The sequence below is a fragment of the Oncorhynchus tshawytscha genome, linkage group LG27, assembly GCF_018296145.1.
Source record: "Oncorhynchus tshawytscha isolate Ot180627B linkage group LG27, Otsh_v2.0, whole genome shotgun sequence".
Classification (NCBI taxonomy): Eukaryota; Metazoa; Chordata; class Actinopteri; order Salmoniformes; family Salmonidae; genus Oncorhynchus; species Oncorhynchus tshawytscha.
In genome coordinates this window covers 3,980,831-4,002,664 of record NC_056455.1, presented here as the reverse complement: position 1 = coordinate 4,002,664, position 21,834 = coordinate 3,980,831, and the positions used below count along the sequence as shown (strand labels likewise).

Below are 21,834 nucleotides of genomic sequence, written 5' to 3'. Positions count from 1 at the left end.
TTTTAGAAATACAATGCAAGTGGCAGAGCACCCAAACCCATATTTCTTTTTTTATTTGAAATGTATTAGAATTGTTAGAAAGTAAAGCTTTAAAGCACAATATGTACCGCTGTGTATTTGCATTTATAGTTTATCATTACATGAATTAAATGCTCTTTATGTCGATAATACAATCTACAAAAAACTCCACAATTGAGCATTGAACATACAATATTTACAGGCAACGCTGACAGCACGCATTCAGCCTCAGGAAGAAAAAAATACAATATGACATCCTTCTCTATTTCTTTCACACAGTATTAGTTTTTGTAAACAATGGTGCATGATATATATGTCATTTACATTTCACAATTCCAAGGTCCTCTGCTTGAATGTTCACACTGTGCATAGAACCTGATTTAGAGGCAAACCCCTCTCACCTGTGGATGAACTGCTGTTGTAGGTAGCACTGACATATAGGCACACTTGGCTTAACAAACATGGAAGAGCTTGTACAAAATGTAAGCAGTTGCTAACTTAGTATGTGTCCTTAATTCAAACTCAAGACCCCCTTGTAATGAAGTGCTAATTGGTTAGAATTATTGGATCACTGAAATAAATAGAACATGTATATATGTGATCTAAATTGTCCTCCACACGCTGTTTTCAAAACGCAAACGGACACACATTTGATGGTGCAGTTAGGAATTGTAGTACTAAATCAAGCTGGTTCCATGCATGTGTAATTCATCCATGTGTTTCTCATACAAGTCTCCAAAGAAATCGCAGTGTGCTTGATTGCGCTAATCGGAGTGTATTAGTATCAATAGTCAAATGTGCCTCTCCGAACAGAGATTGTGTAAGATACTGTACACACATTTAGGTGAGATTGATATTAAAATATCATTAAAAAGTAGTTAACATGACACTTTTTAATGAATAAACTGCATTCCTAACAAGGCTTCATTCTATAGTACAAATGATGTTGCAAGGTGCTGTCCTACTGCATTCCCATGATTAAGACATTTCTGTGTTAAGACTTGTATGGTCATTTTAGCTGAAGATTTTATCCGGAGCGACTCAGTTAACACATATGGTATGTGCCCCTTGTGAAAATCAAAACAACAACTCTGGTGTTACAAAGCCCCATGTTCCAATAAACAGACCAGTACATTTTCAGCATGTGCACCTATTGTGAAGATATGTAATTATTCATTTCTATCATCATACTGCTTAATACCATAAATAATTGCAGATTAAAAATCAAACACTGTTAGTAGTACTTGTGTTAGGTTACTTGTGTTACTACAATGAGAAAAAATAAAGTAAATTACCTTAAAAATCAAATCAAAGGAAATATACAGAAAATTAAGAAATTCGACAATAAAAGAAAAATGACCTTGTAAAAATCTGACAAATGAAGTGTTATTCAGCAGAATTAGTTGATTATTGCAAATGCTAATTATTTCTCCATCTGTTTTCTAAACCTTCATTAATTAAAGTGTTTTCTCATTTAATATGTTAAAGGCACAGGTCATATTTATTATTAAATATATTTTGGGTAAAAAAAAATATAAAATACTTTGTATATACTGTACATCCCAGTGTGAGTATTTGCTTTAATACCTTAAAATTAACACACAAAAGTGTTGGCCAAATACTTCAAACCAAACAAATAATAACTTTTGAAAATACAATTGTATTCACTGAAAAATATATATTTAACATTTTTATTTGACATTCTTGTACAGGTATTTGGGAAATGATAGGGCAGAAATAAAAGTTTCGGTTAAAATGACAGAGGTACCAAAAGTCATAATTTCATATGAAAAAACTACAATACATTTTGAGAATCCTGTTTTTGGAGTCATATTTCAACTTTGAAGATACAGCTGAGAACATTGTTCGCCTTTTTCTGTTGCAATTGAACACTGCAAAGTGCAGATTTGATTGGAAGAATACATCTTGAATTAAAAAAAGGCATTAAAATACGAAAAGGAACATATTTATGAAATTACTTTCAGGGGACTGAAAGGTATATTTTTGCGAGACGGAGTTTTATTGACTTATTGTTATCTTACACATTGCTACCTATCTCTTAGGCTATTTCATTCTCAATTGATCTCAACTATATATTACAAGGGGTCTGCTTCCACAACTGGGCTTACATCCATAAATGGGCCCAAAACCTTCAGCTCAGGCTTTGGTGATTGTCTTGCCAACAATAGCTATGCTTTCTCAGTCAACACATTCCAGGTTATCATCATCAACATCAATTAAATTGACTGCTATATTCGTTCTATCGTCATCTCTTTGATTCAGTGGGCTGGGCTCAATGTGTCCCTCAGAGTCTTAGTTAGCGAGAACCCTGTCTCTGACCCAAGCCAAACATACCAAAGTTGGACTTTGGAGATGAACAAGCAGTCTCATCGTCAAAGACAGAAGACCACGATGATGCAGTGTTTATCGATTGGTTGCACTAGCTATTCAAACATCGGACTCTTTCAGCTGTGAGATACGGATTGAGGCCGGGATGACAAAGGGGGCAGAGTGCAAGATGATCTCGTTCTGAAGCTCCACAGGCAGTGGCTCTTCAGTAGTCTCCACAGGAGGTTGTGTCTCTGTCAGTTCTTTGCTCTCCCGTTTTTCATGAGAATCCATATCTACAACTGTTTCATCCACTCCGAGTGATTGTTGGCTTCCATACAGTTTGTTCATCCTGATGGCAATCATTCCCTCCGTCTCTGGCGGCGCTTCGTCCTCTTTGGTTAACGCTTTCTTCTCGCGGTACTTGTAGGAAGCGAGTTTCAATGAACGTCTCAGCAGATGCTTACGATAGGCTCTCTGAATAACAACAGCTGCTACCTCCTCCTGCTTTCGCCTCAGGGTGGTGGTGATTGGCTCGTATGACACTTTAGAGGGGTTGTTGGCCATGAACTTCTCCTCCATGCTTTCTTTCATGGCATCCATCTCCGCTGACTCTCCCAGCACCTCTGTGGTCAGCGCCAGCAGGATGTCCAGACAGTGGATCTTATCCCCAGGGACAATGGGAAGGTCCATGGTGATCAGCTTGATTGCGTTGGGTTTGGGGATCCTGAGCGGGTCTTTAAGCGTGTCACAGAACTCCGACAAAATGTCGTAGGCGATGAATTGTGACGCGTCAGGGTCGAACTTCTCCCAGGTCTCGTAGAACATCTCGAAGTCTTCCTCACACAGAGGGTCACCACTCTCCTCTGTGGCCACATTGAAGTTCTCGAGGATAATGGCAATGTACATGTTGACCACAACAAGGAAACACATGATGATGTAGCTGCAGAAAAAACAAATTCCCAAACCAGGGCTGCCGCAGTTGCCTCTTACATCTGTGCCGGGATTTTCCACATCCGGGTCACAGTCCGGAGCTCTACTATTTAGAATGGGTGAGAGGAGACCATCCCAACCGGCTGAGGTTGTGATCATGAACAGACAAATTATACTGTTGCCAAAAGTTTCAAAATTGAACATATCGTCTATTCCGGCCTCCTTCTTGACATACGCAAAGTTGGACATTCCGAAAATGGAGAAGATAAACATGATAAGGAAGAGCAGGAGCCCAATGTTGAAGAGAGCAGGAAGTGACATCATCAGGGCAAACAACAGTGTCCGGATGCCTTTAGCTCCTCGGATGAGTCTCAGAACTCGACCAATCCTGGCCAGTCTTATGACACGGAAAAGGGTAGGTGAGACAAAATACTTCTCTATGAGGTCCGCCAGCAGTAAACCTGGAACGGAAAGGAAATAACAACATTTTAGTTTTCACTGTAATTACTATGTTCTTCAATCATGTTTCGTTTCAGAAAAAAATAAAGAATTCTGTAGCTACATGACTAATGAATACAATCATTTCTTCATATTTACCAACAATGGAGAGAATGACGACGACAAAATCAAAAATATTCCATCCGACAGAAAAAAAATATTGTCGCAGTCCAATCAACTTAAGGATACACTCTGTGGTGAAGACGATGATAAACACCAGGTTGATGAGGAAGAGTATATCCTCCTTCTCCTTGCTCTGGCCGTCCGTCTCCACCATCATCGTTACCATGTTGAGGCAGATCAGCACCATGATGAAGATGTCGAAGAATTGTTGGGTGATCAGGTCGAAAATAAGGCCTGCAAATTTGTTCTTCAACCACCAATCAATAGAGATCAAGTGAAGGAGAGGGTAAAACAGACTGAATTAGAGGTATGTTAGGTCAATGACATGCACATGAAAATAACAGTATGTCTCTATACTTTGGAAGGAAAGATATTGTCATGGGGGAGGAACAGAAGCGGACAAGAGCAGACAGTGATCAAGTCTGGGCAATACCTTCTCACTGTATTTAGCTGAATGTTGTCCTCTTCAACATTGGTGATGATACACTTGTATTTGAACTAAGAATACTGTCAATGAAATGATGTGTAGGGGCGGGTCACGTACAGTAGTACAGTAGATGCTATGGAATATACATGATTTTGTTCTTAAGGCAATTAGCCAGTAGCCCAAGCAGGTGCTTACCTGGGGTCTAGGAATGGGTTTCTGTGGCTTCTTGGAACCAAGCTTTTTCATGGCATTGTAGTATTTCTTCTGTTCCTCTGTCATGAAAATGTCTTTCCCTCCAAAGTATAGAGACATACAGTTATTTTCATGTGCATGTCATTGACCTAAAATATTAGTGATTTATACGTGCATCGTATTGTTGTGGTAATGTGTTTTAGAAATGTATTTCATGCTGCGTTTGGTATTTAGTGATATTAGGCTGTAGGACAGCTACTTATCTTCTTTTTTTGTTGGTTGAAGTTGTCGATAATGACACCAATGAAGAGATTCAGTGTGAAGAAGGACCCAAAGATGATGAATATGACAAAGTAGATGTACATGTAAACATTATCCTCATATATGGGCTGGTCTTCCACCTTGTTGGAACAGAGAGTATACAATCATAATAAATTAGTTGGTTTTCATACTCCTTTCAAAGTGTATAATTATTATTACAGGATTAAGAAGGAAGTGTCTTACAAAACGTGAATCCACAGCGCCATACATTATATCCATCCATCCTTTAAACGTTGCCTGGACATGGGAAAAAAATGTATGCTGTAAGAAACCGAGGTGGTGTAAAGTACTTTAGTAAAAATACTTGAAAGTACTACTTAAGTCATTTTTTGGGGTATCTGTACTTTACTCTACTATTTATATTTTTGACAACTTTTACTTCTACTTCACTACATTCCTAAAGAAAAGTATGTACTTTTTACTCCATACATTTTCCATGACACCCAAATGTACTTGTTACATTTTGAATACTTAGCAGGACAGGACAACGGTTCAATTTGTGCACTTATCAAGAGAACATCCCTGGTCATCCCTACCGCCTCTGATCTGGCAGACTCACTAAACACAAATGCATCTTTTATAAATGATGTCTGAGTGTTAGAGTGTGCCCCTGGCTATCTGTAATTTTAAAAAACAAGAAAATGGTGCAGACTGCTTTGCTTAATATAAGGAATTTGAAATGATTTATACTTTGACTTTTGATACTTCAGTATATTTAGAACCAAATACTTTTAGACTTTTACTCAAGTAGTATTTTACTGGGTGACAGCAGCTTTTACTTGAGTAACGTTCTATTAAGGCATCTATACTTTTACTCAAGTATGAGAATTGGGTACCTTTTCCACCACTGAGAAACAGTAGGTTATGTACAGTGAGGGAAAAAAAGTTGATCCCCTGCTGATTTTGTACGTTTGCCCACTGACAAAGAAATGATCCATTTATAATTTTAATGGTAGGTTTATTTGAACAGTGAGAGACAGAATAACAACAAAAAATCAAGAAAAAACGCATGTCAAAAATGTTATAAATTCATTTGCATTTTAATGAAGGAAATACGTATTTGACCCCTCTGCAAAACATGACTTAGTCTTGGTGGCAAAACCCTTGTTGGCAATCACAGAGGTCAGACGTTTCTTGTAGTTGGCCACCAGGTTTGCACACATCTCAGGAGGGATTTTGTCCTTACTCCTCTTTGCAGATCTTCTCCAAGTCATTAAGGTTTCGAGGCTGATGTTTGTCAACTCGAACCTTCAGCTCCCTCCACAGATTTTCTATGGGATTAAGGTCTGGAGACTGGCTAGGCCACTCCAGGACCTTAATGTGCTTCTTCTTGAGCCACTCCTTTGTTGCCGTGTGTTTTGGGTCATTGTCATGCTGAAATACCCATCCACAACCCATTTTCAATGCCCTGGCTGAGGGAAGGAGGTTCTCACCTCCGGACTGTTTGGGTCCTGTGTTTGGGCCGGTCAGTTTTATGCACCTAGTGTATTGGCGTGACTGTTTGTACCGGAATAAAATACGATGGAACGGCGGCTGGGTGCCAGGGGTTCCTACTATAGCTGGAGCTGTACCTGGCTACCGTTTGTCCGACTCCCTCGGGGGAGGAGAGCATGAGCCCTGGAGTGGGCCAACGCAGTGTGGAATGGCCCAGAGTTCTCCCGCCAGTTCCAGGCCGCGTTCGACCACCCACCGGAAGGCCGAGTGGCGGGTGAACGGCTGTTTCACCTGCGACAGGAGACGAGGAGCGCACAGGACTTTGCACTGGAGTTCCGGACCTTGGCCGCCGGGGCGGGTTGGAACCACAGGGCCCTGATGGACCACTATCGCTGTAGCCTCAGGGAGGATGTCCGCAGGGAGCTAGCTTGTTGGGACACCACCCTCTCCTTCGACGAACGTATTGACATGTCCATCCGACTGGACAACCTACTGGCTGCCCGTGGGCATCCAGAACGGGCCCTGTTGGTTCCACATCCAGGCCCTCCCGTGCCAATCCCCATGGAGTTAGGGGGGGGCCGCATCAAGGGGGACCTGAGGAGGAGGCTCCTCCTGCACCAGGTGTGGTCAGAGAGGACACACTGCCGATCGTTGCTGGAGGAGCTCGTCTGGGAATCGGGATGGTAGGCAGAGCACTCCTCGTTCACCCCAGGTGAGTCAGCACCAGACTCACCCAGAGCTCCCTGTTGGTCATATGTTCTTACTCATTTATTTTTCTCCCTCTCTACAGCATAAGGCGCTAGTCGATTCAGGCGCAGCTGGGAACTTTATGGATTGTGTGCTCGCGTTAAGGCTTGAGATTCCCCTGGTGTCGTTAGACCAACCTTTCCCTGTGCACTCCTAAGATAGCTGACCATTAGGGTCAGGACTGGTCGGGGAGGCCACGGTTCCACTGGACATGGTAACGCAGGGGGTTCATAAGGAGCGGATTAGTCTCTTCCTTATTGAATCACCTGCGTTTCCAGTGGTGTTGGGGATTCCCTGGCTGGCTAATCACAATCCTGAGATTTCTTGAATTTCCTGGCGTGCTAATCACAATCCTGAGATTTCATTGGCTCTCCGAGGGTGGTCAGAGGAGTGTTCAGGCAGGTGCATAGGAGTTTCCATCGGTGCGACGACGGTGGAGAGTCCAGACCAGGTTTCCACTGTGCACATTCCCTCTGAATATGCCGATTTGGCTATCACCTTCTGTAAGAAGAGGGCACCCCAATTACCACCTCATCAACGAGGGGATTGCGAGATAAACCTCCTGGTAAACGCTGCACTTCCCAGGAGTCACGTGTACCCGTTGTCCCAGGAGGAGACAGTGGCTATGGAGACATACGTCACTGAATCTCTGGGACAGGGGTACATTCAGCACTCCACGTCACCCGTCTCCTCGAGCTTCTTTTTTGTGAAGAAAAAGGAGGGAGGTCTGCGTCCGTGCATTGATTATAGAGGTCTAAATTCCTTCCCAGTGGGGTTTAGTTTCCCGCTACCTCTCATCGCCACGGCGGTGGAATCATTTCACGGGGCGCGTTTCTTCGCAAAACTGGACCTTAGGAGTACGTATAATTTGGTGCGTATCCGGGAGGGAGATGAGTGGAAGACTGCGTTTAGTACCACATCTGGCTATTATGAGTACCATGTCATGCCGTATGGGTTGAAGAATGCTCCAGCCATTTTCAAATCTTTCTTAGACGAGATTCTCAGAGACCTGCACGGGCAGGGTGTGGTAGTGTATATACTGATCTACACTGCCACACGCGCTGCGCACGTGTCTCTGGTGCGTAGGGTACTGGGGCGACTGCTGGAGCATGACCTGTACGTCAAGGTTGAGAAATGTATGTTCTCCAAACAAGCCTTTTCCTTCCTGGGTTATCACATTTCCACCTCTGGGGTGGTGATGGAGTGTGACCGTATAGCCGTGCGTAATTGGCCGACTCCGACCACGGTAAAGGAGGTGCAGCGGTTTTTAGGGTTTGCCAATTGCTACCGGAGGTTTATCCAGAGTTTTGGTCAGGTGGCTGCTCCCATTAGCTCACTGCTGAAGGGGGGGCTGGCACGCTTGCGCTGGTCAACAGAGGCGGGCAGAGCTTTCAGTCGCCTGAAGGAGCTGTTCACCGACGTTCCCGTGCTGGCTCATCTGGACCCCTTTTTGGCGTTTTACGATTTCCTATCGACCAGGCTCCCTCAATACGAAGGCCGACCCGCTGTCCCGCCTATATGACACCGAGGAGCGGCCCTTCGATCCGACTCCCATCCTCCCAGCTTCATGTCTGGTAGCACCGGTGGTATGGGAGGTGGACGCGGTGTCACACCCTGGCCATAGAGAGGCTTTTTATTCTTTTTTTCTGGTTAGGCCAGGGTGTGACTAGGGTGGACGTTCTATGTTCTTTTTTCTATGTTTTTGTATTTCTTTGTTTTTGGCCAGGTATGGTTCTCAATCAGGGACAGCTGTCTGTCGTTGTCTCTGATTGAGAACCATACTTAGGTAGCTCTTGCCCACATGGGTTTGGTGGGTAGTTGTTTTCTGTTTTGTTTTGCTGCACCTTTCAGGACTGTTTCGTTTTTTTTATTGTTTCTGTTCCTAATAAATAACATGAGCACTTACCACGCTGCGCGTTGGTCCGATCCTCGTCAGAAGAGGAGGAAAATCGTTAAACGCGGAGATCGAGCGGGTGTTACGGTTGGAACCTGCACCTCCTCAGTGTCCAGCAGGTGTTCAGTACATGCCGCTTGGTGTCCGTGATCGGTTGATTCGATGGGCCCATACACTACCCTCTTTGGGTCAATTTGGTATTGAGAGGACAGTGCGGAGTCTTAGGGGGAGGTACTGGTGGCCCACTTTGGTCAAGGATGTGAGGTTTGATGTCTCCTCCTGCTCGGTGTGCGCTCAGCAAAGCTCCTCGACACCTGCCTAGAGGGAAGTTACAGCCCTTCCCCGTTCCACAACGGCCGGGGTCGCATTTGTCGGTGGATTTTTCTCACCGACCTTCCCCCGTCTCAGGGAAACACCACGATCCTGGTTGTTGTGGATCGGTTTTCTGCCATCTCATCCCATTGCCCGGTCTCCCTATGGCCCTACAGACTGCGGAGGCTCTGTTTTCCCATGTCTTCCAGCACTACGGGTTGCCTAAGGACATTGTTTCTGATCGGTGTCCCCAGTTCACGTCCAGAGTTTGGAGGGCGTTCATGGAATGGCTGGGGGTCTCGGTCAGCCTGACCTCGGGTTGGTAGGTTTCTGCGGTCGTATTGCCGGGACCGGCCTGGTGAATGGGCGAGGTACGTCCCATGGGCGGAGGTGGCTCAGAATTCCCTCCGCCACTCCTCTACTAACATGTCACCGTTCCAGTGCATGTGGCATCAGAGCCGGATCGAGGCTCCTGCGGTGGAGGAATGCGTGCAGCGCTCGAAGGACACCTGGAGAGCCGTCCAGGAATCATTAAAACAAGCTAGTGGAAGGCAGAAGAGGAGCGCTGACCAGCACCGCAGTGAGGCCCCCGTGTTCACACCGGGGGACCGGGTCTGGCACTCGACCCGAAACCTGCCCCGCCGCCTGCCCTGCCGGATGCTGGGGCCGCAGTGTGTGGGGCCATGTAAAGTCCTGAGGAGGATAAACGAGGTGTGTTATAGGTTACAGCTTCCTCCTTACTATCGTATTAACCCCTCGTTTCATGTGTCTCTCCTCAGGCCGGTGGTGGCTGGTCTCCTGCAGGAAGGTGAGATGCCGGAGGTCCCTCCGCCCCCTCTGAACATCGAGGGGTCCTTCCTGTTGGAGAGGCACTCGGCGCTCGTCGTCGCCGGTCTACTAGCCGCCACCGATCCCTTTTTCCTTTTCTGTTTGTTTGGTTGCACCTGTCTCTTATTTTGTTTCTTGATTTACGTCTATTTAAACCTGTTAGGCCCGACCTATGTTTGTGCGGGATTGTTCCTCTGTTAGTTTGTGGATGTGTATTTGTATTTTATTTTCTCCGGACTGTTGGGGTCCTGTGTTTGGGCCGGTTAGTTTTATGCGCCTAGTGTTTTGGCGTGATCGTTTGTACCGGAATAAAATATGATTGTCCGAACCCTCTGCTCTCTGCGCCTGACTCCAACCCACTACTCCTAGAAGACGTGACAGCTGCCTTGAGATCATTGACAAGATCCTCCCGTGTATTTCTGGGCTGATTCTTCACAGCTCTCATGATCATTGCAACTCCACGAGGTGAGATCTTGCATGGAGCCCCAGGCCGAGGGAGATTGACAGTTCTTTTGTGTTTCTTCCATTTGCGAATAATCGCACCAACTGTTGTCACCTTCTCACCAAGCTGCTTGGCGATGGGCTTGTAGCCCATTCCAGCCTAGTGTAGGTCTACAATCTTGTCCCTGACATCCTTGGAGAGCTCTTTGGTCTTGGCCATGGTGGAGAGTTTGGAATGTGATTGACTGATTGCTTCTGTGGACAGGTGTATTTTATACAGGTAACAAACTGAGATTAGGAGCACTCCCTTTAAGAGTGTGCTCCTAATCTCAGCTCGTTACTTGTATAAAAGACACCTGGGAGCCAGAAATCTTTCTGATTGAGAGGGGGTCAAATACTTATTTCCCTCATTAAAATGCAAATCAATTTATACAAATTTTGACATGCGTTTTTCTGGATTTTTGTTGTTGTTATTCTGTCTCTCACTGTTCAAATAAACCTACCATTAAAATTATAGACTGATCATTTCTTTGTCAGTGGGCAAATGTACAAAATCAGCAGGGGATCAAATACTTATTTTCCCTCACTGTACATGTAAACACAGGCCAACACCTGTGTTACCACTTTAAACAACTTCAACTATAGAACGGTAGCAACCTGTTTTGAAACTCACTATTTGCAGGAGGGAGAGGTAGCCCATGGCCACGTTGTCATAGTTGACCTTTGCATTCATCCAGCGCACGTCATCATTACCCTCCATTAGTTGATAGCATTCGGTCTTGTTATTCACAACGTCAGCAGAGAACCTCTCCTCAGACGTGGTGTTGAAGCAGTAGTAGTACTTCCCAGCAAACAGGTTTACACCCATGATGCTGAAGATGAGCCAGAAGATGAGGCACACTAGAAGCACGTTGAAGATGGAAGGAATAGCCCCTACCAGAGCATTCACCACCACCTGTGGAAAGGGTTAGGGTTCATTTTAGAAAACCTACACATTTGAGGAAACCTACAAGTCAAATCCCTAGTAAAAGAAGAGCTTGTACAGTATGTGAAAGGGGATTCATGTTGAACGGATGAGACCCATTGGAGTGAAATACTCTTTGGATTGTTGATCCATTCTCGAAAATGTATCAGCAAATGCATTTCATTTCTAGGGCCACAGATTTACATGTTTGGGACTCGTCAAATACACCAGCTCTCTTGTTTCGGTTTTCTCGACTTAGGAAAGACTACTCACTCACCCTCATTCCCTCAAATCTGGACAGGGCGCGGAGGGGCCGCAAGGCCCTTAAAGTTCGAAGAGATTTGATTGGTCCAAGTTCAGAATAGCCCAGGATGTTAGCCGTTAAGCTAATCAAAGACACCTAGGAGATTTGGGACGCGACAACAACATGTGAAGATTAGCTTTCTCAAATGAACTGAAATATTGCTCATTTATATTGATTAAATATGACATATACATGTTGATAAAAATAAAATATAGCTTATTATGACGAGGATGCACTACACAGATGGGCTGGGGTTAATACTTTGACTTACATCCACAATGAGGAAGTCCAGCCAGCACCATGCGTTTGTGAAGTAGGCCTGGAATCCGTAAGCCACCCACTTCAGGAGCATCTCAATAATGAACACGTAGGTGAAGACTTGATCAGCATATTCCAGGATGATTTTTATGGTCCTGCGCTGCTCAATGTATATGTCTTCAAAAGCCTGTGGAGCAAAAGATTATGGACAGCTGTTTCAAAATACCGTATGTCGGTTATTTGCGTTGCACTGATAGAAGGCATCACAAGATCTCACCAAAGCACCGCTGCTCATCAGGATCATGAAGATGATGAAGGTCTCAAAGTAGTTGTGCTCCACAATGAGGAAGCATGTCTTCCTGAAGTTCCACCAAGTCTTTCCTTTGCCCGAGGTGATGTCAAAATCAAGGCACGGGCATCGTCCAATGCATTCTACCAGAGATTTGAGGAAGGAGAACATATTAGTAAGAATAGGCAAAACAATCCTCGCACCCCATCTACCAGTACTATCCACATTGGTCAAGTCAGGGATTTCAGAACTACAATCAGTGCAGGTGAAAAAACACATTTAATTAAAGGAGATGAGTGGGGTGCTAATGAATTCATATTCACTTCAAGTATTTTCTACCATTTGAACCATACAGGGAACCTCCATTTAAATAGGCAGTATAGCCATTGTCATATCAACCAGGGAAACGCAACATGACTCAAACAAATCTACACTAAGTAAGCGAGCCCTGCTCTCTCTCCCTCCCTCCTCCTGAACAACTAAGTCAATCATTGGAGGCTGATGTAGCTGAACTACAGTATGTTGAACAAAAATAGAAACGTAACATGGAACAATTTCTAAGATTTTACTGAGTTACAGTTCATATAAGATTAACGGCACGGCAATGGGCCTCAGGATCTCGTCACGGTGTCTCTGTGCATTAAATTGCCATCGATAAAATGCAATTGTGTTCGTTGCCGTAGTTTATGCCTGCCCATACCATAACCCCACCGCCACCATGGGGCACTCTGTTCACAACGTTGACATCAGAAAACCGCTCGCCCACATTATGCCATACACGTGGTCTGCGGTTGTGAGGCCAGTTGGACAATTTCTCTAAAATGACATTGGAGGCAGTTTATGGCAGAGAAATTAACATTCAGTTCTCTGGTAACAGCTCTGGTAGACAGTCCTGGAGCCAGTATGCCAATTGAAAGCTCCCTCAAAACTTGAGACATCTGTGGCATTGTGTTGTGCGACAAAACTGCACACTTTAGAGTGGCCTTTTATTGTCCATGTATTGTCCACAGCATAAGGTGCATCTGTGTAATGATCATGCTGTTTAATCAGCTTCTTTATATGCCACACCTGTCAGGTGGATGGATTATCTTGGAAAATGAGAAATACTCACTAACAGGGACATAAACAAATTTATGCACAACATTTTAGAGAAATGTGTTTTTTTTGCATATGGAACATTTCTGGGATCTTTTATTTCAGCTCATGGAACATGGGAACAACACTTTACATGTTGCGTTTATATTTTTGTTCAGTGGATATTGACTCCCATGGCAGCATCAAGCCTGTAAGAGGGAGATACTCTTACTCTCGGTCCAGCAGTTCTCAGGGTTGGTGGTGTCTGCCTCTTCTTCCTCCTCTTCTTCCACTTCAGGGGGATTGTCCACTGTGCTGCATATTGAAGAGGCATTGTCCGGTGCAATAGGTTTCTTTAACTGTAGTGGGAGAGACATCTGTATTAGATAATATGCGATATCCCATATGTAGCTAATCTTATAGCAAAAAAATAAATAAAAAACATAAAATGTGAACAATCCGTTTAAATAAATTGTGTCTTGAAATCCGAGGTTAATCATGCCCACTGGGTTGGATTGAGAGACATGAAATGTAATTCTATATCATCAACTTAGTAAGTGACCTTTATGACCTTTAGTTACTGTTTTGAGCAGATTGTATAAAGATCGAGACGCTTTTGCTGAGGCACAGCACAAAATGATTTGGTTTAGTAAGAGGAGGAATGACTTAAGTTACCTATGTGTCTATAACTCTTTGCCCAGTCACAGATTCATATGGTATCTCTCTTTCACATACAGTGCCGCTTGTCACATTAGACTAATGAGTAAACACACTGTGGGAAAGAAGTAGGACATAGCAACTGTCGCCCTACAGTCTCTTTAAAGTTTGTAAACATGTCAGCTCCAAAGAATTATTCAACCCCTGCACTTGAGAACATAAAATGTAACTCAAAACGGAAAAAAGACTGGCTTTGTTTATTTATACCGTGCGTCAATATGCACTGTCTGATAATTTGACAGGATGTGGTGTCTTATTTCATGTTTTGTTTATGTGATCAAACGATTTATTTACCCTTTTATAATTTATTTACACCATATTCTGAGAAATGGGTCTCAGCTGGGGTAGCTAAAGCAGAGGTCAGAGTTGAAATGCCATGGGTTTAGCCGTAAGCGGAGCTGTCATGTGAAACATGTCATTTGATCCATTTTAGAGGCACGCCAAAGGTATGCATTACTCAATCGTTCAGGCTTTAGCTCCTGAATGAAACAAATGTTATATGATTTGGCCTGCTGAGGAACTGACAAAGGCATGCTCTGTATTTACAAGACACTAAAACAAATATATGAGGTATATATATATATATATATATATATATATATATATTTACCTCATATAATTATATACAGTACCAGTCAAAAGTTTGGACACACCTACTCATTCAAGGGTTTTTCTTTATTTTTACTATTTTCTACATTGTAGAATTATAGTGAAGAAATCAAAACTATGAAATAACACATATGGAATCAAATACAGTACATTATATATTTGAGATTTTTCAAATTAGCCACCCTTTGCCTTGATGACAGCTTTGCACACTCTTGGCATTCTCTCAACAAACTTCATGAGGAATGCTTTTCCAACAGTCTTGAAGGAGTTCCCACATATGCTGAGCACTTGTTGGCTGCTTTTCCTTCACTCTGCGGTCCAACTCATCCCAAACCATCTCAATTGGATTGCGATCATGTGATTGTGGAGGCCAGGTCATCTGATGCAGCACTCCATCACTCTCCTTGGTCAAATAGCCCTTACACAGGCTGGAGGTGTGATTTGGGTTATTGTCCTGTTGAAAAACATATGATAATCCCACTAAACCCAAACCAGATGGGATGACGTATCACTGCAGAATGCTGTGGTAGCCATGCTGGTTAAGTGTGCCTTGAATTCTAAATACATCACCGACAGTGTCACCAGCAAAGCACCCCCACACCATCACCCCTCCTCCTCCATGCTATCATGTGGGAACCACACATGCGGAGATCATCCGTTCACCTACTCTGCGTCTCACAAAGACACGGCGGTTGGAACAAAAAATCTCAGATTTGGACTCATCCGACTAAAGGACAGATTTTCACCGGGTTACTGTACATTGCTCGTGTTTCTTGACCCCAGGAAGTCTCTTCTACCTATTGTTGTCCTTTAGGTTTCTTTGCAGCAATTAGACCATGAAGGCCTGATTCCCGCAGTCTCCTCTGAACAGTTGATGTTGAGATGTGTCTGTTACTTGAACTCTGTGAAGCATTTATTTGGGCTGCAATCTTAGGTACAGTAAACTCCAATGAACTTATCCTCTGCAGCAGAGGTAACTCTTGGTCTTCCATTCCTGTGGCGGTCTTCATGAGAGACAGTTTCATCATAGCGCTTGATGGTTTTTGCGACTGCACTTGAAGAAACGTTCAAAGTTATTGAAATGTCTTAAAGTAATGATGGACTGTCATTTCTCTTTGCTTAAGTCATATCAACTCCACCTTACATCATATCACCTCCACCTTACCGGCCACCCTAGACCCACTTCAATTTGCATGCTGCCCAAACAGGTCCACAGACTATGCAATCGCCATCACACTGCACACTGCCCTATCCTATCTGTACAAGAGGAATACCTATGTAAGAATGCTGTTCATTGACTATAGCTCAGCATTTTATTCTTTATTTTTTCACCTTTATTTAACCAGGTAGGCTAGTTGAGAACAAGTTCTCATTTGCAACTGCGACCTGGCCAAGATAAAGCGTAGAAATTCGACACATACAACAACACAGAGTTACACATGGAATAAACAAAACATACAGTCAATAATACAGTAGAACAAAAGAAAACGTCTATAAAAGTATATATACAGTGAGTGCAAATGAGGTAAGTTAAGGCAAAAAATAGCCCATGGTGGCGAAGTAATTACAATATAGCAATTAAACACTGGAATGGTAGATATGCAGAAGATGAATGTGCAAGTAGAGATACTGGGGTGCAAAGGAGCAAGATAAATAAATAAATACAGTATAGGGATGAGGTAGGTAGATAGATGGGCTGTTTACAGATGGGCTATGTACAGGTGCAGTGATCTGTGAGCTGCTCTGACAGCTGGTGCTTAAAGCTAGTAAGGGAGATTTGAGTCTCCAGCTTCAGAGATTTTTGCAGTTCGTTCCAGGTATTGGCAGCAGAGAACTGTAAGGAAAGATGACCAAAGGAGGAATTGGCTTTGGGGGTGACCAGTGACAGATACCTGCTGGAGTGTGTGCTACAAGTGGGTGCTGCTATGGTGAGCAGTGAGCTGAGATAAGGCGGGGCTCTACCTAGCAGAGATGTGTAGATAACCTGTAGCCAGTGGGATTGGTGAAGAGTATGAAGCGAGGGCCAACCAACGAGAGCGTACAGGTCGCAATGGTGGGTAGTGTATGGGGCTTTGGTGACAAAACAGATGGCACTGTGATAGACTGCATCCAGTTTGTTGAGTAGAGTGTTGGAGGCTATTTTATAGATGACGTCACCGAAGTCGAGGATCGGTAGGATGATCAGTTTTACGAGGGTATGTTTGACAGCATGAGTGAAGGATGCTTTGTTGCGATATATAAGAAGCCGATTCTAGATTTAATTTTGGATTGGAGCTGCTTAATGTGAGTCTGGAAGGAGAGTTTACAGTCTAACCAGACACCCAGGTAGTTGTCCACATATTCTAAGTCAGAGCCGTCCAGAGTAGTGATGCTGGACGGGCGAGTAGGTGTGGGCAGTGATCGATTGAATAGCATGCATTTAGTTTTACTTGCGTTTAAGAGCAGTTGGAGGCCACGGAAGGAGAGTTGTATGGCATTGAAGCTCGTCTGGAGGTTAGTTAACAGTGTCCAAAGAGGGGCCAGAAGTATACAGAATGGTGTCGTCTGCGTAGAGGTGGATCAGGGAATCACCAGCAGCAAGAGCAACATCATTGATGTATACAGAGAAGAGAGTCGGCCCGAGAATTGAACCCTGTGGCACACCCATAGAGACTGTCAGAGGTCCGGACAACAGGCCCTCCGATTTGACACACTGAACTCTATCAGAGAAGTAGTTGGTAAACCAGGCGAGGCAATCATTTGAGAAACCAAGGCTGTCGAGTCTGCCAATAAGAATGTGGTGATTGACAGAGTCGAAAGCCTTGGCCAGGTCGATGAATATGGCTGCACAGTAATGTCTCTTATCGATGGCGGTTATGATGACGTTTAGGACCTTGAGCGTGGCTGAGGTGCACCCATGACCAGCCCTGAAAGCAGATTGGATAGCGGAGAAGGTACGGTGGGATTCGAAATGGTCAGTAATCTGTTTGTTACTTGGCTTTCGAAGACCTTAGAAAGACAGAGTAGGATAGATATAGGTCTGTAGCAGTTTGGGTCTAGAGTGTCACCCCCTTTGAAGAGGGGGATGCCGCGGCAGCTTTCCAATCTTTGGGAATCTCAGACGATGCGAAAGAGAATTTGAACAGGCTAGTAATAGGGGTTGAAACAATTTTGGTAGATAATTTTAGAAAGAGAGGGTCCAGATTGTCTAGCCCGGCTGATTTGTATGGGTCCAGATTTAGCTCTTTCAGAACATCAGGTATCTGGATTTGGGTGAAGGAGAAATGGTGGGGGCTTGGGCGGGTTGCTGTGGAGGGTGCAGGGCAGTAGGGGTAGCCAGGTGGAAAGCATGGCCAGCCGTAGAGAAATGCTTATTGATATTCTCAATTATAGTGGATTTATCGGTGTTAACAGGGTTTCCTAGCCTCAGAGCAGTGGGCAGCTGGGAGGTGTTCTTATTCTCCATGGACACTTTACCAGAACTTTTTTTGAGTTAGTACTACACGATGCAAATTTCTGTTTGAAAAAGCTAGCCTTAGCTTTTCTAACTGCCTGTGTATTTGTTCCTAACTTCCCTGAAAAGTTGCATATCACCACAGTACCCTCCAAGCTCATCATCAAGCTGGAGGTCCTGGGCATCAACCCCGCCCTGTGCAATTAGTTCCTAGACTTCCTGATGGACCGCCCCCAGGTAGGAAACAACATCTCCCCCTCGCTGAGCTTTAACACTGGGGCCCCACAAGGGTGAGTGTTCAGCCCCCTCCTGTACTCCCTGTTCACCCACGACTGAGTGGCCATGCACGCTCCAACTCAATCATCAAGTTTGCAGACGACACAACAGTAGTGGGCTTGATTAACAACGACAAGACAGCCTACAGGGAGGAGGTGAGGGCACTCGGAGTGTTGTGTCCTCAAAACAACCTCTCACTCAACGTCAAAAAAACAAAGGAGAATGATCGTGGACTTCATGAAACAGCAGAGAGAACACACCCCTATCTACATTGAAGGGACAGCAGTGGAGAAAGTGGAAAGTTCTTAGTTCCTCGGCGTTAACATCAACAACAAACTGAAATGGTCCACCCATACAGACAGTGTGGTGAAGAAGGCGCAACAGTGCCTCTTCAATCTCAGGAGGCTGAAGAAATGTGGCTTGTCACCCAAAACCCTGACTAACTTTTACAGATCCACAATCGAGAGCATCCTGTCGGGCTGTATCACAGCCTGGTATGGCAACTCATCCGCCCTCAACCGCAAGGCTCTCCAGAGGGTGGTGCGGTCTGCACAACGCATCACTGGGGGCAAATGTCCTGCCCTCCATGACACCTACCTCACCCGATGTCAGAGGCAGGCAAAAAAAGATAATGAAAGACAACAACCACCCGAGCCCCTGCCTGTTCACACCGCTATCATCCAGAAGGTGAGGTCAGTACAGGTGCATCAAAGCTGGGAAGAAGAACAGCTTCTATCTCAAGGCCATCAGACTGCTAAACAGCCATCACTAACTAGAGAGGCTGCTGCCTACATGGAGAACAAATCACTGGCCACTTTAACAAATGGATCACTAGTCACTTTAAACAACATCACTTTAAATAATGCCACTTTAATAATGTTTACATATCTTATATTACTCATATCATATGTACAGTATATACCTGTCACGTCCTGACCTTAGTTCCTTTTTTTATGTCTCTATTTTAGATTGGTAAGGGCGTGAGTTGGGGTGGGCATTCTATGTTTTGTTCTTGTGTTTATCTTGTGTTTCTATGTGTTTGGCCTGGTATGGTTCCCAATCAGAGGCAGCTGTCTATCGTTGTCTCTGATTGAGAACCATACTTAGGCAGCCTGTTTTCGCCTTTGAGTTGTGGGTAGTTGTTTTCTGTTTCGTATCTGTACCAGACAGAACTGTTTCAGTTTTGTTTGTTCACGTTGTTGTTTTTGTATTTTTCAGTGTTCTATTAAAATAATTATGAACACGTACCACGCTGCACCTTGGTCCTCACCTTCTTCCACCAACAACAACCGTTATAATACTGTATTTTCTACCATCTATTGCACCTTGCCTATGCCGCTCGGCTATCGCTCACCCATATATTTCTATGTACATGTTCTCATTCACCTCTTTTAGATGTGTGTGTATTATGTAGTTCTTGGGGAATTGTTAGATTACTTGTTAGATATTACTGCACTGTCCGAACCAGAAGCACCTGCATTAAGCTACACTCGCATTAACATTTGCTAACCATGTGTTTGTGACCAATAACATTTGATTTGATTTGAGCTGTTCTTGCCATAATATGGACTTGGTATTTTACCAAATAGGGCTATCTTCTGTATACCACCGCTATCTTGTCACAACACAACTGATTGGTTTAAACGCATTAAGATGGAAAGAGATTCCACAAATGAACTTTTAACAAGGCACACCTGTTGACTACCTCATGAAGCTAGTTGAAAGAATGCCAAAAGTGTGCAAAGCTGTCATCAAAGCTACTATGAAGAATCTCAAATCTCAAATATACACTGCTCAAAAAAATAAAGGGAACACTTAAACAACACAATGTAACTCCAAGTCAATCACACTTCTGTGAAATCAAACTGTCCACTTAGGAAGCAACACTGATTGACAATAAATTTCACATGCTGTTGTGCAAATGGAATAGACACCAGGTGGAAATTATAGGCAATTAGCAAGACACCCCCAATAAAGGAGTGGTTCTGCAGGTGGTGACCACAGACTACTTCTCAGTTCCTATGCTTCCTGGCTGATGTTTTGGTCACTTTTGAATGCTGGCGGTGCTTTCACTCTAGTGGTAGCATGACGTTTGGCATTTGCCAGAGAACACCAAGATTGGCAAATTCGCCACTGGCGCCCTGTGCTCTTCACAGATGAAAGCAGGTTCACACTGAGCATGTGACAGAGTCTGGAGACGCCGTGGAGAACGTTCTGCTGCCTGCAACATCCTCCAGCATGACCGGTTTGGCGGTGGGTCAGTCATGGTGTGGGGTGGCATTTCTTTGGGGGGCCGCACAGCCCTCCATGTGCTCGCCAGACGTAGCCTGACTGCCATTAGGTACCAAGATGAGATCCTCAGACCCCTTGTGAGACCATATGCTGGTGCGGTTGGCCCTGGGTTCCTCCTAATGCAAGACAATGCTAGACCTCATGTGGCTGGAGTGTGTCAGCAGTTCCTGCAAGAGGAAGGCATTGATGCTATGTACTGGCCCGCCCGTTCCCCAGACCTGAATCCAATTGAGCACATCTGGGACATCATGTCTCACTCCATCCACCATCCATTGCACCACAGACTGTCCAGGAGTTGGCGGATGCTTTAGTCCAGGTCTGGGAGGAGATCCCTCAGGAGACCATCCGCCACCTCATCAGAAGCATGCCCAGGCGTTGTAGGGAGGTCATACAGGCACGTGGAGGCCACACACACTACTGAGCCTCATTTTGACTTGTTTTAAGGACATTACATTACATTACAAGGACATTTAAGGACATCAAAGTTGGATCAGCCTGTAGTGTGGTTTTCCACTTTAATTGTGAGTGTGACTCCAAATCCAGACCTCCATGGGTTGATAAATTTGATTTCCATTGATAATTTTTGTGTGATTTTTGTTGTCAGCACCTTCAACTATGTAAAGAAAAAGGATTTTAATTTTGAATAAGAATATTTCATTCATACAGATATAGGATGTGTTATTTTAGTGTTCCCTTTATTTTTTTGAGCAGTGTATTTTGATTTGTTCAACACTTTTTTGGTTACTACATGATTCAATATGTGTTATTTCATAGTTTGGATTTCTTCACTACTATTCTACAATATAGAAAAAATAAAGAAAAACCCTGGAATGAGTAGGTGTGTCCAAACTTTTGACTGGTACTGCATATACAAGCATAAAAATATCTAGCTTTCACGGATTTTTATTTGTACCCCGACACAGTAAGAGTATGAGTGGTGTGAAGTGTTTCCTTTAGGAGTGTGTGTGAGTATGCAGGTAGCTGTGTGTGTGTCAGGTTTGCTAAACATGCTGCGCTGGTCTTCTTTCCCACGCTCCGTCTTACAGTCACATGGTCTCTCCTCTCTTTGCAACCAGACGATCAGAGATAGATGTTCTCTCTGTAGCAGAGGCAGTATGTGAT

At 44.1% G+C, this 21,834-nt stretch overlaps 1 protein-coding gene across 1 annotated transcript in view; it reads right to left on the bottom strand.

The window, feature by feature from the left end:
• Window positions 1-37: 37 nt before the first annotated feature.
• Window positions 38-21,834, bottom strand: part of LOC112225898 (sodium channel protein type 4 subunit alpha B) — a 63,100-nt gene continuing 41,303 nt past the window's right edge. Inside the window, exons 18-27 of the mRNA XM_042307285.1 lie at window positions 13,618-13,744; window positions 12,300-12,454; window positions 12,036-12,209; window positions 11,738-11,860; window positions 11,170-11,451; window positions 5,024-5,077; window positions 4,783-4,920; window positions 4,523-4,627; window positions 3,877-4,147; window positions 38-3,740 (exon numbers count right to left, since the gene is read on the bottom strand). Of these exons, the coding sequence (XP_042163219.1) occupies window positions 2,467-3,740; window positions 3,877-4,147; window positions 4,523-4,627; window positions 4,783-4,920; window positions 5,024-5,077; window positions 11,170-11,451; window positions 11,738-11,860; window positions 12,036-12,209; window positions 12,300-12,454; window positions 13,618-13,744 (2,703 nt within the window). The 3' untranslated portion in view covers window positions 38-2,466. The remainder of the gene's footprint in view (window positions 3,741-3,876; window positions 4,148-4,522; window positions 4,628-4,782; window positions 4,921-5,023; window positions 5,078-11,169; window positions 11,452-11,737; window positions 11,861-12,035; window positions 12,210-12,299; window positions 12,455-13,617; window positions 13,745-21,834) is intronic.